Source organism: Notolepis coatsorum, assembly GCF_963971535.1.
Source record: "Notolepis coatsorum genome assembly, chromosome: 5".
Taxonomy (NCBI): domain Eukaryota; kingdom Metazoa; phylum Chordata; class Actinopteri; order Aulopiformes; family Paralepididae; genus Notolepis; species Notolepis coatsorum.
Genome location: NC_140169.1, coordinates 156,807,965 through 156,825,156, shown reverse-complemented (window position 1 = coordinate 156,825,156; position 17,192 = coordinate 156,807,965). Strand labels below are relative to the sequence as shown.

General features: G+C 40.5%; 1 protein-coding gene across 2 annotated transcripts in view; it reads right to left on the bottom strand.

Moving 5' to 3' along the window:
• Positions 1 to 17,192, bottom strand: part of LOC311227913 (acetylcholine receptor subunit alpha-like) — a 70,758-nt gene that overhangs the window by 48,778 nt on the left and 4,788 nt on the right. For both annotated transcript variants that reach the window (XM_084313774.1, XM_084313775.1), the window contains exons 2-3: positions 10,196 to 10,341; positions 9,431 to 9,475 (exon numbers count right to left, since the gene is read on the bottom strand). In XM_084313774.1, coding sequence (XP_084169900.1) covers positions 9,431 to 9,475; positions 10,196 to 10,341 — 191 coding nt within the window. The remainder of the gene's footprint in view (positions 1 to 9,430; positions 9,476 to 10,195; positions 10,342 to 17,192) is intronic.

Here is a 17,192-nt window from a genome sequence, read left to right as displayed (position 1 = left end):
GTCTAAGAGGTACTAAGTACAACCATGGCAGTTTCATAAGGTGCTTATGGGAAAATCTTTTTTTATCCCACATCAAAGTTAGTAGAAAATGCTGATTCTGGGGACTTTGAAACTCAAATTACTCAAAAAGTACACAGTAAAAATATTTCATATAATTTGTACACGTAGTCTAAGAGGTACTAAGTACAACCATGGCAGTTTCATAAGGTGCTTATGGGAAAATCTTTTTTTATCCCACATCAAAGTTAGTCGAAAATGCTGATTCTGGGGACTTTGAAACTGAAATTACTCAAAAAGTACACAGTAAAAATATTTCATATAATTTGTACAGGTAGTCTAAGAGGTACTAAGTACAACCATGGCAGTTTCATAAGGTGCTTATGGGAAAATCTTTTTTTATCCCACATCAAAGTTAGTCGAAAATGCTGATTCTGGGGACTTTGAAACTCAAATTACTCAAAAAGTACACAGTAAAAATATTTCATATAATTTGTACAGGTAGTCTAAGAGGTACTAAGTACAACCATGGCAGTTTCATAAGGTGCTTATGGGAAAATCTTTTTTTATCCCACATCAAAGTTAGTCGAAAATGCTGATTCTGGGGACTTTGAAACTCAAATTACTCAAAAAGTACACAGTAAAAGTATTTCATATAATTTGTACAGGTAGTCTAAGAGGTACTAAGTACAACCATGGCAGTTTCATAAGGTGCTTATGGGAAAATCTTTTTTTATCCCACATCAAAGTTAGTCGAAAATGCTGATTCTGGGGACTTTGAAACTGAAATTACTCAAAAAGTACACAGTAAAAATATTTCATATAATTTGTACAGGTAGTCTAAGAGGTACTAAGTACAACCATGGCAGTTTCATCAAGTGCTTATGGGGAAAATCTTTTTTTATCCCACATCAAAGTTAGTCGAAAATGCTGATTCTGGGGACTTTAAAACTGAAATTACTCAAAAAGTACACAGTAAAAATATTTCATATAATTTGTACAAGTAGTCTAAGAGGTACTAAGTACAACCATGGCAGTTTCATAAGGTGCTTATGGGAAAATCTTTTTTTATCCCACATCAAAGTTAGTCGAAAATGCTGATTCTGGGGACTTTGAAACTCAAATTACTCAAAAAGTACACAGTAAAAATATTTCATATAATTTGTACAGGTAGTCTAAGAGGTACTAAGTACAACCATGGCAGTTTCATAAGGTGCTTATGGGAAAATCTTTTTTTATCCCACATCAAAGTTAGTCGAAAATGCTGATTCTGGGGACTTTGAAACTCAAATTACTCAAAAAGTACACAGTAAAAATATTTCATATAATTTGTACAGGTAGTCTAAGAGGTACTAAGTACAACCATGGCAGTTTCATAAGGTGCTTATGGGAAATCTTTTTTTATCCCACATCAAAGTTAGTCGAAAATGCTGATTCTGGGGACTTTGAAACTGAAATTACTCAAAAAGTACACAGTAAAAATATTTCATATAATTTGTACAGGTAGTCTAAGAGGTACTAAGTACAACCATGGCAGTTTCATCAAGTGCTTATGGGAAAATCTTTTTTTATCCCACATCAAAGTTAGTCGAAAATGCTGATTCTGGGGACTTTAAAACTGAAATTACTCAAAAAGTACACAGTAAAAATATTTCATATAATTTGTACAAGTAGTCTAAGAGGTACTAAGTACAACCATGGCAGTTTCATAAGGTGCTTATGGGAAAATCTTTTTTTATCCCACATCAAAGTTAGTCGAAAATGCTGATTCTGGGGACTTTGAAACTGAAATTACTCAAAAAGTACACAGTAAAAATATTTCATATAATTTGTACAGGTAGTCTAAGAGGTACTAAGTACAACCATGGCAGTTTCATAAAGTGCTTATGGGAAGAATTGTTTTTATCCAACATCAAAGTTAGTCGAAAATGCTGATTCTGAGGACTTTGAAACTCAAATTACTCAAAAAGTACACAGTAAAAATATTTCATATAATTTGTACAGGTAGTCTAAGAGGTACTAAGTACAACCATGGCAGTTTCATAAGGTGCTTATGGGAAAATCTTTTTTTATCCCACATCAAAGTTAGTCGAAAATGCTGATTCTGGGGACTTTGAAACTCAAATTACTCAAAAAGTACACAGTAATAATATTTCATATAATTTGTACACGTAGTCTAAGAGGTACTAAGTACAACCATGGCAGTTTCATAAGGTGCTTATGGGAAAATCTTTTTTTATCCCACATCAAAGTTAGTCGAAAATGCTGATTCTGGGGACTTTGAAACTGAAATTACTCAAAAAGTACACAGTAAAAATATTTCATATAATTTGTACAGGTAGTCTAAGAGGTACTAAGTACAACCATGGCAGTTTCATCAAGTGCTTATGGGAAAATCTTTTTTTATCCCACATCAAAGTTAGTCGAAAATGCTGATTCTGAGGACTTTAAAACTGAAATTACTCAAAAAGTACACAGTAAAAATATTTCATATAATTTGTACAGGTAGTCTAAGAGGTACTAAGTACAACCATGGCAGTTTCATAAGGTGCTTATGGGAAAATCTTTTTTTATCCCACATCAAAGTTAGTCGAAAATGCTGATTCTGGGGACTTTGAAACTCAAATTACTCAAAAAGTACACAGTAAAAATATTTCATATAATTTGTACAGGTAGTCTAATAGGTACTAAGTACAACCATGGCAGTTTCATCAAGTGCTTATGGGAAAATCTTTTTTTATCCCACATCAAAGTTAGTCGAAAATGCTGATTCTGGGGACTTTAAAACTGAAATTACTCAAAAAGTACACAGTAAAAATATTTCATATAATTTGTACAAGTAGTCTAAGAGGTACTAAGTACAACCATGGCAGTTTCATAAGGTGCTTATGGGAAAATCTTTTTTTATCCCACATCAAAGTTAGTCGAAAATGCTGATTCTGGGGACTTTGAAACTGAAATTACTCAAAAAGTACACAGTAAAAATATTTCATATAATTTGTACAGGTAGTCTAAGAGGTACTAAGTACAACCATGGCAGTTTCATAAAGTGCTTATGGGAAAATCTTTTTTTATCCCACATCAAAGTTAGTCGAAAATGCTGATTCTGGGGACTTTGAAACTCAAATTACTCAAAAAGTACACAGTAAAAATATTTCATATAATTTGTACAGGTAGTCTAAGAGGTACTAAGTACAACCATGGCAGTTTCATAAAGTGCTTATGGGAAGAATAGTTTTTATCCAACATCAAAGTTAGTCGAAAATACTCATTGTTCTATAAAAAGGACTTTGAAACTCAAATTACTCAAAGTACACAGTAAAAGTAGTTAATATTATTTGTGCAAGTAGTCTTGAGAAGTATTAAGTACAAACATGGCAGTGTAATAAACTACTTATGAAATAATAGAAATGAACCACATGCCATCCTTTACTTTGAAATCCTCACCGGAAGTGTTCCTCTGTGGAATTGTCTGTAGCTTTAGTTTAGTGATCGAATATACTGCGCGTCCTATTGATTCGATGTTCAATAATACTGCACATACGAAACGTCCTATTGATTAGACTAAACGTCCTATTGATTCGATGCGCATTCAATGTCATATTAAGTATTTCTGTAAGATCTACTTGTGAGACTGTGTTCAAAAGTCACGTCGGTTCATTACAACAGCGTCCCAGGCTTGTTTTAATGCATTACCGTAAACCTGGAACTAATCGCGCACTCGAAAAACAAGAGCGGCTCACTTGACCACGCAAAAGCAAAAGACGGCTCACTTGACCGCAGTCCCTGAGCCCATCTGCTATCAACCTACTGAAAAGAAAATCAAGAGAGGAGAGAGGTGCTAAAGGGAGGTGTATTCAGAAGGTATGATAAGGTATGATATATAGGATAATCAATTTTTTTTTCGTCATGTGCGCTGCCATCACTGTAACATCGCTTAATGTGAATGGATTGAGGAACAAAACTAAAATTGAGCAGGTGATATCGACTTTTAATACAGATAGAGTGATGCTGCAGGAAACGTGGTGGACGGAAAATATAATGAATGATGTGAAAAGAAAATGGACTGATGTATTATATGTAAATCATGGTACAGAGCGATCATGTGGTGTAGCAGTATTATTTAAAAAAGACGTAGTGGAAAATATAAAGGTAATATATGAGGACGCAGAAGGGAGGGTGATTATATTAGAATTTGAACATCAGGGAGTTTTGTTTAGATTAGGGAATATATATGCGCCCAATGTAGAGAAAATTAGGACGTTTTTTTTTGAAGGGCTAAAGGTGCACATGAAGGGGAATTGTTTGTTTGTCGGTGACTTTAACACTTTGCGAAGTAGGTTAGATACTACGAGCAAGATTTTCAAGTGTGACACAGCTAGAAATACACTAACAGAAATAATGTCTGGTGTGGATCTAGTGGATATGTGGACAGAGGAGAATTCTGGGAAAAGAGGGTTTACAAGGAAACAAGTAGTGGCGGGCTGCTTAAGGCAAAGCCGGATTGATCTATGTCTGGTTAAACGGGAAATACGGAATTACATTAATAATATAGAACAGAAGTTTAATTTTTTGAGTGACCATGCGGCTGTGTGTTTTGATTTAGGAATAGAAATACAAGGGAGAGGTGGGGGTGTGTGGTGTTTAAATACAAGTGTACTGAGTGAGGAGAAATATCAAAAAAAGATATATGGGTATGTGAAAGCTGAAATGGAAAACCCAATGTTTAATGAAAATGTGGGTATGTGGTGGGAACAAGTTAAAATTAATGTAAAAAAGATAAGTATAAGATATACAAAGGCCAGAAATTATAAGAACAAAAGAGAAGAATGGGAATTAAAAGGGTTGCTAGCGGAAGAAGAGGAAAAATTTAAAGAAAATCCAGAACACAGTGCAGAGAAGTATACAGAGCTAGAGGCAAAGTGGGCAGAGAATGAAAGAAGAAAGTGCATGGGAGCAATAATGAGGAGCAAGGCGAAATATGCCCTTGAAGGAGAAAGGAGCACCTCGTTTTTTCTAGGCCTAGAAAAAAGTAAACAGAGAAGGACATACATAAGAGAGCTAGAAAACGAAAAAGGGGAAAAAGTGAATGACTTAGTTGGAATATTGGATACAGTGGAATCTTTTTATAAAAAATTGTATAAGAGTGAAGGAGTGGATTTTGAAAGTGTAAACAATGTACTGGAAACTGTGAAAATGAGATTAGATGAATGGGATAGAGTGATGTGTGATGGTGAAATCACTGAAAAAGAAGTGAGGGAAGCGATTCAGGGCTTGCAGACTAACAAAAGTCCTGGGCTTGATGGTTTGTCAGGAGAATTTTACAGGGCTTTTGTTGGTCTGCTAGCACCTATTTTGTTGAAAGTGTACAGAGAAATAGAGAAGAATGGTGAATGTAATGAAGCAATGACCACTGGTGTCTTGACAATTTTATTTAAAAACAAAGGGTGTAAAACAAAGTTAGAAGGATATAGGCCTATAAGTTTGTTGAATTCTGATTATAAGGTGCTTACCAAAATTCTGGCCAACAGGGTCAAGAAAGTAATTGGGAGCATAGTGGCGCCAACCCAGGCCTACAGTGTTCCGGGTAGGGACATCACAGAAACTGTAAGAACGATTAAGGATGTAGTAAATTATGTAAATTATAATAATGATGATTGTGCAGTACTCAGTGTGGACTTTAACAAGGCTTTTGACCGGGTTGAGCATTTTTTCCTAATCAGGGTCATGGAGGTTTTTGGTTTTGGGGAGAGGATGGTCAACTGGGTCCGTGTTTTGTATAAAGATGCAAAAAGCTGTGTGAAATGTAACGGGTGTATTACAGATGTGTTTAGGGTGGAGCGGTCTGTTAGGCAAGGGTGTCCTCTTTCAGCTTTGCTCTATGCGATTTCCGCAGAGCCTATGGCCACATACATAAAAAGTAAAAAGGAAATAATTGGAATAGGAATACCCTACGGGGAGCAGAGTTTGATCCACCAATATGCGGACGACACTACCTTAACGGTGAGAGACATGGAGAGCATAAATAGAATTATGGAGTGCTTAGAGGTATATGGTAAGGCATCTGGAGCCAAAATTAATGTTGATAAGACTGAGTTATTGTGTGTAGGTAAAGTAAAAATGAGTGATTGTGTGGTTCCGCTGAAAAAAGCAGAGGGGCACATAAAGATATTGGGTGTGTGGATAGGGATAGAGGAGAAAGAGGAGAGGGATTTAACGTGGGTAGGTATAATTAATAAGATTAAACAGGTGCTCCAATTTTGGAAACAACGCACACTAAAATTGAAGGGTAAGGTTGTGGTGATAAATAGCTTATTGATGTCTAAACTGACATATGTGTTAGGTGCCTTGGATATGCCAGAGGCAATAGAAAATGAGATTAATAGGGTTGTGGCGGATTTTCTGTGGTGGGGGAAGTCACCAAAAATCGCCCACAAAGTCTTAATAGGTAAGTGTAATGAGGGTGGTTTGAATTTAATAGACATAAAGGTAAGGAAGAAAACTGTAAGATTGAAATGTGTACAGAAATATATTTACGATGAGACCAAATACGGATGGAAGGTTTTCTTTAAAGAGAGCCTAGAGAAGGTAGGTAGGTGTGGTGACAATAGCTTATTTATGGGTTTTAAGCCTTTAATGACGGAAAATATACCGGAGATGTATAGGGAGGTACTACAGGCATGGGCAGAGTACCTGCCTAACATTGTATATGATTGTGTGGGACTGGATATGGTTTTAAATCAGCCAGTATTCCTGAACCCCAGGATATGCCACAATAACAATGTATTATATAGTAAAATCTTCCTGAGAGCAGGGATGACACAGATAAAAGATTTTGTATATGAGTATGTGCCAGGTTTTCTCCCGGTGCAGGCCATTTATGACAATGTAATCGAGGTAGATGATGAATATCGGTTTGCAACTGTCGTGTCAAATTTTGAAAAAATTTAAACTGGATTGCCGAAGGAATGGAGAGAGATAATAGAGAGAGAGTGTGTAGGGAATAGGAGCTGTAGTCTTCCAGAATTAAGGGTAGGAAAGGGGGATGAGCAGAAGGGTTTGGGAAATGTGAGGAGTAAAGATATTTATAGATTTTTTGTAACAAAAGAAAGAAGGGTGCCAGCATCGGAACAGGTGTGGGAGAAAGTGTTTCCGGGGTTGGTGGGAGGATCAATATGGGAAAATGTGAATATAAAGTTTAATAATATCGAATGTGATCATAATGATTTCATGGTAAGACAGAATAGGGTCTATACAAAAACAGTGTTACATCATATAGATACACAGATAAGTAGAACATGTGATGTGTGCAAATTAAAAGATGAAAGTTTTATGCACATGTTCATTGAGTGTGAAGGCCTGCAGGGCTTCCATGCAGAGCTGAAAGAGGGCATGAGGGCGAGCTGGGGAATAATCAAATATACAGATTGGAAGAGATATTTTTTGTTTGGTGCATTAGATGGAAAGAAGGAGGAGAGAAATCTCATCAATTATGTATTGAGTCATGCCAGGTATGCGGTTGTCTTGAGAAGGCGAATTGCTTTTTCTGAGCAGAGAAAGGTGGAAGTATGGCCAATCTTTTTGAATTTAATGAAAAGGGATGTTATGTTGACAGAGAAATTGCTGAGTAAGGAGATATTTAAGAGATGGTTCATTGACAGTGGTAAATGTGTTAAGTTTGGAAAAGGTAAAGTAGAGTTTGGTTTTGGATAGGTTTTTTTTGTGGGTTTGTTTGGGTGGGATAGGGGAGTTTTTTTTTGGTTATGCTTGATTTGTTGTATAGGAAATAAGTATATATAACACTGTTTTCTTTGTGGCTTGTTCTGTTTTTTTTGGTTGATTTAGGGAAGCGCAAAAGAAGGGGGTGGGCTATGCCTGGGAAATGTGAGTAATACATTTAAATAATATAGTGTGTATATATATATAGAAAATGCATAAAATGTAAACTGATTATTTTTATAATAAAAAGATAAAAAAAAAAAAAACACTGTCGCCTCACAGCAAGAAAGTCCAGGGTTCGATTCCCGCTTGGGGACCAGGTTTCCATGATGCCAGGTACCCAGGTGGGGGATCTCCCAGGCCTTTCTGTGTGGAGTTTGCATGTTCTCCCCGTGCTCGCAAGGGTTTCCCCCAGATAAGATAAACCCAATGGAAAAACCTGCTCAACAGATCGCTAACGCTGTGGTGTCCTTGACGAAGATGGACAGGAGCACTTGGATTGGTCCCCGGGGCACGTTGACGCCCTATCTGCTCCCGGCTGCCCATGGGGGGAAGGGCGACGGGATGGGTCAAGCGCAGAGACTCAATCGCATTGACGACTGAGGAAAGACAATGCGTGTGTGTGTTTGTATCCCGGTGTGTGTGTGCCGCTCCAATTGCATGTCCAGTTCGTTGCACGCCGAATAAAGACCCCCCTAAAGAGGTCCTGCATTATTTTATTTATTTATAGACCACTTTTAATAATTGGGATTGGTCTCTCCGTGTTCAGGAGACTCAAGGCGTATATAAACAACAGTATATTGGATCATGTCTCCAGCACCCCCACAGCCGTAGCTACAACCACTTACGTCAAGGCTCTCACCAACATTCATACATTTTATCCCCCCGTGCTCTCTCTCCCATGAGCTGAAAATATCCCGGAAGTGTTGCTGCGGTGGTCTATCTCTTGATGACACAGACACACTGATAGATCCTGGCAGAGCATTAACACTGTATAGCATTAACACTAGGGATGTTCGATATTGTCCAACTCTTAATTTCCGATACCGATATATGCAGGGTTCCCCCCGGCCAAAAAATGGAATAATTTCAGGTAATTATTAACATTACATATCTCTGGCTGGCCGTTCACACTAATACAATTGGCAGTATTAGAGGGTGGAAAAGCTGGCGGGTGGGTCCTGGGCGTTGTGGACAGCGACCCCTACAGTTCGGTCGGGGCGCCTGCTCAGCGAGGGTAGGATCTGGAGAGAGGTAGTGCGGCCTCCCACACGTTACACTCTCCCAGTGAGAATCTGCGCGGCCAGGCTGGCCTGCCGGCTGGCTGCACATGCGTCGGAGGAAAGCATGTGACAGTCTCCGGTCTCTCGGACCAACAGTAGGGGAAAGTGCGCAACAACCAGGAAGGGTGGGATGGAAGAAAAATCGGAAAAAAGAAGGAGGGGGAAAAAGATAATAAAAAGAAAAAAAAAAACATTACATATCTCTTGTCGTGGAATTAACACAACATTATGCATACTTTTGGCAATAAATACAATTAGAATGTGTTCTTACTTGCTTGCCTGGGTAAATAAAGGTTAAATAAATGTAAAAGAAATAAAAGATTTTTTTTAAACAGATACCGATAATTTCCGATATTACATTTTAATGCCAATATCGGCCGATAATATCGGACATCCCTAATTAACCCTGTAGCTCCTGACAGAAAACCCACCTGCTTCAGTCGCACGTTGCTGTTGACGATCTGGTTGACCTCATCCTGCGGAACGGAGACAGAGATTTTTTGTTTGTTTGTATCGTTCGACAGTTGAGGTTCAATAGACTGAGTGAGTCTGACGCGGCCGGAGTGACGGTGTCTCTGAGTGAGTCTGACGCGGCCGGAGTGACGGTGTGTCTCTGAGTGAGTCTGACTGACGCAGCCGGAGTGACGGTGTGTCTGTCTGACGCGGCCGGAGTGACGGTGTCTCTGAGTGAGTCTGACTGACGCAGCCAGAGTGACGGTGTGTCTCTGAGTGAGTCTGACGCAGCCGGAGTGATGGTGTGTCTCTGAGTGAGTCTGACGCAGCCGGAGTGACAGTGTCTCTCTGAGTGAGTCTGACGCAGCCGGAGTGACGGTGTGTCTCTGAGTGAGTCTGACGCAGCCGGAGTGACGGTGTCTCTGAGTGAGTCTGACGCAGCCGGAGTGACGGTGTCTCTGAGTGAGTCTGACTGATGCGGCTGGAGTGACGGTGTGTCTCTGAGTGAGTCTGACGCAGCCGGAGTGACGGTGTGTCTCTGAGTGAGTCTGTCTGACGCGGCCGGAGTGACGGTGTCTCTGAGTGAGTCTGACTGACGCGGCCGGAGTGACGGTGTGTCTCTGAGTGAGTCTGACGCAGCCGGAGTGACGGTGTGTCTCTGAGTGAGTCTGTCTGATGCGGCCGGAGTGACGGTGTCTCTGAGTGAGTCTGACGCAGCCGGAGTGACGCGGTGTATCTCTCACCACGCTGATTAGCTGGATGAGCTGCAGGCCGACAGTCACCACCACAGGGTCCTTGAAGTGGTTGACGGGACGGACGATCTTGTTGTAGCCGGTGAAGAGGGTTTTCACCAGGCGCGTCTCGTCACTGGAGGCCCAGGTGGAGCCTGCTGCGACAAACACAACGCAGAGATGGGGGTTATAATCTAAGAGGGAAATTGAATTTAAAGGTCCCTATCCACTGCGGCAAAAGATAAATAAATAATTACAAAAATACTAGTTCACGTTATTTTCAAGCTCCTCTAACTTATACTTGTCGAAGAATTCCTGTTTATTTCTGCATTTAAACATTTATATTGATAGATAACTTATTACATATTAATATGATATTGTAAGGAAGGGGCAAGACCGGATAAGCTTTGCTTCTTTCGATCCCTTCTCGAACAGAACCATTTGTCTTGATCTATGTTGATTATTGCTTCCATGTCTAGGAAGATATATTTTATTTTATTTTGTTTATTTTATTTATTTCGTTATTTTTTGTTATTACAAATTTGTGTGTTTATGGTTGAAAATGTTCGAGATAAATAAAGATCAAATCAAATCAAATCAAACCGAGCCATACATCCGTGCTTCTATTTTGACTGTGCATTTTATATTGTAAATATAAATGTACATAATGTAAATCATGTATCTTTTTGCCTGTGGTCGAGTAAGTACTTTCTTTTTTACGTTTTCTGATGAGACCGTGTTCACTGAACGACCACTTTCACCTTTGTTTACCATTTGTGGTTTTCTTTGTCACTCATGTTATACTGTGGATTCATGTGCATTCAGCCATGACAGCTTACAGTTGCCCTGGTCAGTAACCGTGTATAGCAACACCTCTGGCTCTTACCACTAGTCAAATGAATCACATGTCAAAGCAGACCTGGGAAACACAACAGAAGCGCCTCTTCAGGGGGGCGTGGCATTTGAGCTCTGAGCCAATCAAATTACGGCCCACGACTCCCATCCAGTTAGTCCATTATTGGAATATTTTCTCCAGATGTCTTTGTGAGAGCCAGAGGCAGGGGCTTCATGTCCATCCATATATTTGTTTTTATTTTTACATTTTTATTTTATTATATAAAAAACGGCTGCAGAACTCAAGAACTATTAGCAACGTCTGACCACTAAGAGTGTCTGACTCTTAACCAAGTTCAAGTTTCAAGTTTTTTTTTTATTTGTCACATATTATAAACATACATGTACTTCACAGTGAAATGCTTGGTTCTGTATGAGTCCCTGAGAATACCTCGTGTTTTTATATTCTGAGTTAATTATATTGTTTACACTGTTTATTTTTTCTAATATTTTTATATTCAGATTACATTTTTTTGCCTATATTTATGTCTTTCTACTATTACCCTGCCCATACATGTACCCCCCCCCCCCTCCCCTGTGCTGCTATGACGCCCGAATTTAGGAAATAAAGGAATATCTTATCTTATCTTATAATAATTTAATATTATGAGTCAAACGTATTCTTCTAATTACGTCATAGATCTAATTATACAACGGCATGCAAATTTCTCGATTCTGATTGGCCATTTACACGTCTTTATTGGCAACAATCCACGGTCCTGGGCTCAGGACCCGCCCACAACCGAATCACATATCACTCCCCGGCTCACTCCGGGAGAAAACAAGATCGCGGACAACAAATGGATATGTTGATAGCACCATAACGACTAAATATGAAGCGATTCTGTCAAGGGGAATGTGTTAGTCCTTTAAACAATGTTGGATGATGTAATTGATGGGTCTTGAGTCAATCTAGAACAAAAGAAAAATCGCGGATTGATTGATTGATTTAAATTTCTACTTCCTTCCCACTGACTGCAGCGTTCACTCTCACACTGTCCGACGCTGGCGTACCCACAAACACACACACACACATACACACACACACACACACACACACACACACACACACACACACACACACACACACACACACACACACACACACACACACACACACACACACACACACACACACACACACACACACACACACACACACACACACACACTGTGACACACACACACACACACGCACACACACACACACACACACACACACTCCTGTCTGCAACAGCGGGGGAGTCAGACTGAGAGAGAAGCAGCGCTGTTTTAAGTGAGCATGGTCTATTGAATTGATTGATTGGTTGATTGCTAATTTTATTACTGTACCCCTGGTTTCCAACTGGTTAAGTTTAGGCTAAAAGAAATAAATAAAAAAATAGGGCGAAGAAAACGTTTTTTTCCTATAGGGCAAAGAAAACGTTTTAATTTGTTTTACCTACTTTATATAGAAGCATCTAAGAATGAAGTTCTATGGAAAGTAGGTCTGCATTCCCTTAACAATTGTGTGTATTGAGCCGTACTGTATTGTAGCCATTCTGCATCTGGTAATAAAATTTTCAATCAATCATTCCAATAATACACAGTTGGATGTGTTAGTTGGTTGGATGCACTTCAAGCTGCTTCCACATGAGGCAACTTCTCTCAATCATTCCAATAATACACAGTTGGATGTGTTAGTTTGGTTGGATGCACTTCAAGCTGCTTCCACATGGAGGCAACTTGTCTTTTTTGTAGTTGTGGGAACTACTTTTTCTGGCGGATGGTTTTTTCAATAAATATTCGATTAATGTGTGTTTATTGTATAGAAATAAGGTTGGATGAATCTGGCAGTTGTATAAAAGCTTTACACCACTTGTAGTCGTGATTTGTGACCAATAAACCATGCCTAGGGGGGTCTAACGACCCTCGGCTGCGCCTCGGGCCTAACGACCACCCCTAGGCATGGTTTATTGGTCACAAACCACTCCTGCGCGTGATGTAATGCTTAAATAAATATACAGTATCTACTCTAATATAAAGAGATTACTGTCAAATTGCATCATTATCATTATTTTCTCATTATTGTGACTGTGACATGTTACATGTTGTCATAATCACGGCGAGAGCCTTCTTCACTCCTCCTCGTCCTCCCTCCACATTCACCACGGAAGCCCCACACCTTCTTCACTCCTCCTCATCCTCTCCCACATTCACAACGGAAGCCTCACATCCATATATGGGCAGCACCCCTTCACCCACTGTCAAGCTCCTCACTCAACACGGCTGTACCTCATCTCCTGATTAACACGCTGCCAGGCACCTCACTCAACACAGCTGTATCTCATCCCCTGATCAGCAAGACACTACATCTACCGGCAGATTCTGACCAGACCTCGTCGTGGTGTTATTCTAGTTACCTAGGACCTCCGCCCCAGTGCACCTTCCTGCCTGGACATCTCGTGCTGCACAAGGAGTGCTCATGCTCTCTCTCGACACAGACCTGTGTCTTCTGCCCACAGCTGCACTGGGAGTGCACCTGTCCTCATCCCCCCAAGAACATTTTTCGAACCCCTGTCTGTTGCACATTCCTGATGTTAAACCTGTCTGCTTGGGGAACAATATTAAAACACCCTAAAACGCTCCATTCTCTCTTCTCCTGTGTTCAGCTATTGGGCTCTGCCTAAACCCATGTTACAGATGTTCAGTGATGTCACTCAATCACTGTTCTTTGTTTGGGCATTGGATTTGTTTCTGCATCAAAATCAAACTTTGAACATAATATGAATTAATGTTAGAATACTGTTATTTTTTTCTTTCGTTCTACTCTTTTCAACCTATATTCTTTTGCATTAGTATATATAGACCATAGATCCAAGGTTCTCAACCTGTGGATTCAGGACCTGTCAGGCTGGTCACAGGATGATTTAATGGGGTCACAAACACAGATTTTCTTTTTTTTTTTTATATTTTTTTTATTATTGCAAAACAAAAAATTATTAAAAGTCAGTACTCAACACACAATGCATAATGAAACTTTCAGTAAAGGTGGTTATAATATATGCAAGTACAGAAACAGGATAAAACAAAAATAGTCTATAATAACATTTTAACCGTATACAGTGTATATCCAGCGAAATTACAATTATATAAATGTTAGTATATAATATACCCCTAATACCTATTTTCTAAAACCCTACACACATATGCTCCAGCTCAAACCCCCCCCTCCCGGACCCCCTCTTGGATAGTACCTCCATTATCCCTCACTCCTAACCAGACACTACCATTATAAGCTAGCTTTTATTCTCTCCACCACTTCTAACCACATTGACATTTTGGATTCATTGAGCCCCAGAATTCTTGCTGTAGATATTTCTTGATATATCACATCGAGATATGCAAGAAACCACACTTTTCGGCACATTTTTTCCGGTTGAAACCAACGTGATGCGATCAGTTTTTTAGCTACTGTGATACCCGATAAAACCAATCTTTTTAGTTGTGGATTCACTGCAAACTCAAAAACATCATTCAATAGTAATACCGCGGGGTGTACAGGTATATTCCAAAATACGAGTATTGATAATTGTTGGGACACATCTTTCCAGAATGCCTTAACTGGTGGGCAGTCCCAATACATGTGCATAAATGTTCCTTCGTCCCCATTTGTACATTGGGAGCATTTGGAGTCTTGTATAAGCCCCATTTTGCACAGCCTTATAGGAGTCAAGTATGTCCTGTGAATATAGTTCAGATTGATTTGTTGATGATCCGGGTTCCTTGATGTAAGTCGGACATTTGCCCAGGCTCCTTGCCAATCAAAGTCATATTCCAGGTCTGGTATATCCCTCCTCCAGACAGTGTCTAGTTGAAGGGTTTCATACGAGGACGTTAGTAATTGATAATAAAAACTTGATACAAAACCTCCCAATGTATCTCTTTCATAGAAAAATTTGTGGTATCTGTGGTGTTCAATTGGTACGAGTAATGGAACACCGTGAGATCTCATACAAAGTCGTAACTGTATGTAAAAAACACAGATTTTCTTATATTAAAATATATTTAGTTTTTAAGAATTTGTAAAGAATAGGCAAAAATAAGCACGTGCTTCAGCCTATTCCTTTTTTTCGGTCATTGATTTTGGATTTTGTGTGTGAGCTTGCCTTGAATATGTACATTTGTGATTTTTTTTCTTTTTTCTTCTCCTTTTGTAAGTCCACACAGGTGTGTTTGATTTGTCTGTAAACAAGACCGAAAAATAAACGTCATTCATTCATTCATTCATTCATTCATTCATTCATTCATTCATTCATTCACTCATTCATTCATTCACTCATTCATTCATTCATTCATTCATTCATTCATTCATTCATTCATTCACGTGACACATTAATTATCTGTGGTAACACTGTTTCTATCACGTGAACAAATTAATCAAGTCTATCACCCACCTTAATTATGAAGCAAGTAAAATAGCCTGAAAAGTCAACTAAAAACACACTTCAATCAATATCTGAAATTAAAGAAAAAATGTAAACCTTCGTACTGTCTTCTACTATCATGCACTCTTCCACTAAATAGTAAATAGCCTTCCTTGCCTTTATTGCTACCTACTATACTATGTCTCTGCAACTATGCACTCAACACTGCAGCACTCAAGTTTCAACACTGTTTGATGAACATTGTTACTCAGCTGATAGAGTCGTGCCCTTCCTGATGACTTGTCGTACAGAACTTGTAAGTCGCTTTGGATAAAAGCGTTCAGCTAAATTACTACATGTAAAATGTAAAATGTAAATGTAAAATGTAAAAATAAATTATTCAACATATTATTCAAGTTCAACAAGTCCACCCTTTCACTACCACACAACCAAATGGTTAACCCTTTCACTGTGACAATACAGAAGGTTAACCCTTCCACTGCCACATGACAAAGGGTACCGTTAACCCTTTCACAACCACACACTACACAGAAGGTTAACCCTTTCACTACCACGCTACCAAATGGTTAACCCTTTCACTGTGACAATACAGAAGGTTAACCCTTCCACTGCCACACGACAAAGGGTACCGTTAACCCTTTCACAACCACACACTACACAGAAGGTTAACCCTTTCACTGCCAGACGACAAATGGTTAACCCTTTCACAACCACACACTACACAGAAGGTTAACCCTTTCACTACCACACTACAGACAGTTAACCATGTCTCTATTTCTAGGGGCCCAAAACCTTGAGAACCCCCTGGTGGAGACGACGTGAACAGAAGAGAAGAATGTGAAGTAAAGACACACAGCGTGCACGGCCGGGTCGGGGGGGGGGGTTGACTCTCTGTGAGGTAAAGACACACAGCGTGCGCGGCCGGCTCAGGGGGGTTGACTCTCTCTGTGAGGTAAAGACACACAGCGTGCACGGCCGGGTCGGGGGGGGGGGTTGACTCTCTGTGAGGTAAAGACACACAGCGTGCGCGGCCGGCTCGGGGGGGGGGGTTGACTCTCTGTGAGGTAAAGACACACAGCGTGCGCGGCCGGCTCAGGGGGGTTGACTCTCTCTGTGAGGTAAAGACACACAGCGTGCACGGCCGGGTCGGGGGGGGGGGTTGACTCTCTGTGAGGTAAAGACACACAGCGTGCACGGCCGGGTCGGGGGGGGGGTTGACTCTCTGTGAGGTAAAGACACACAGCGTGCGCGGCCGGCTCAGGGGGGTTGACTCTCTCTGTGAGGTAAAGACACACAGCGTGCGCGGCCGGCTCAGGGGGGTTGACTCTCTCTGTGAGGTAAAGACACACAGCGTGCTGCGCGGCCGGCTCAGGGGGGGGGGGGGTTGACTCTCTGTGAGGTAAAGACAAACAGCGTGCTGCGCGGCCGGCTCGGGGGGGGGGGGTTGACTCTCTGTGAGGTAAAGACACACAGTGTGCGCGGCCGGCTCGGGGGGGGGTTGACTCTCTGTGAGGTAAAGACACACAGCGTGCGCAGCCGGCTCGGGGGGGGGTTGACTCTCTGTGAGGTAAAGACACACAGCGTGCACGGCCGGCTCGGGGGGGGGGGTTGACTCTCTGTGAGGTAAAGACACACAGCGTGCGCGGCCGGCTCGGGGGGGGGTTGACTCTCTGTGAGGTAAAGACACA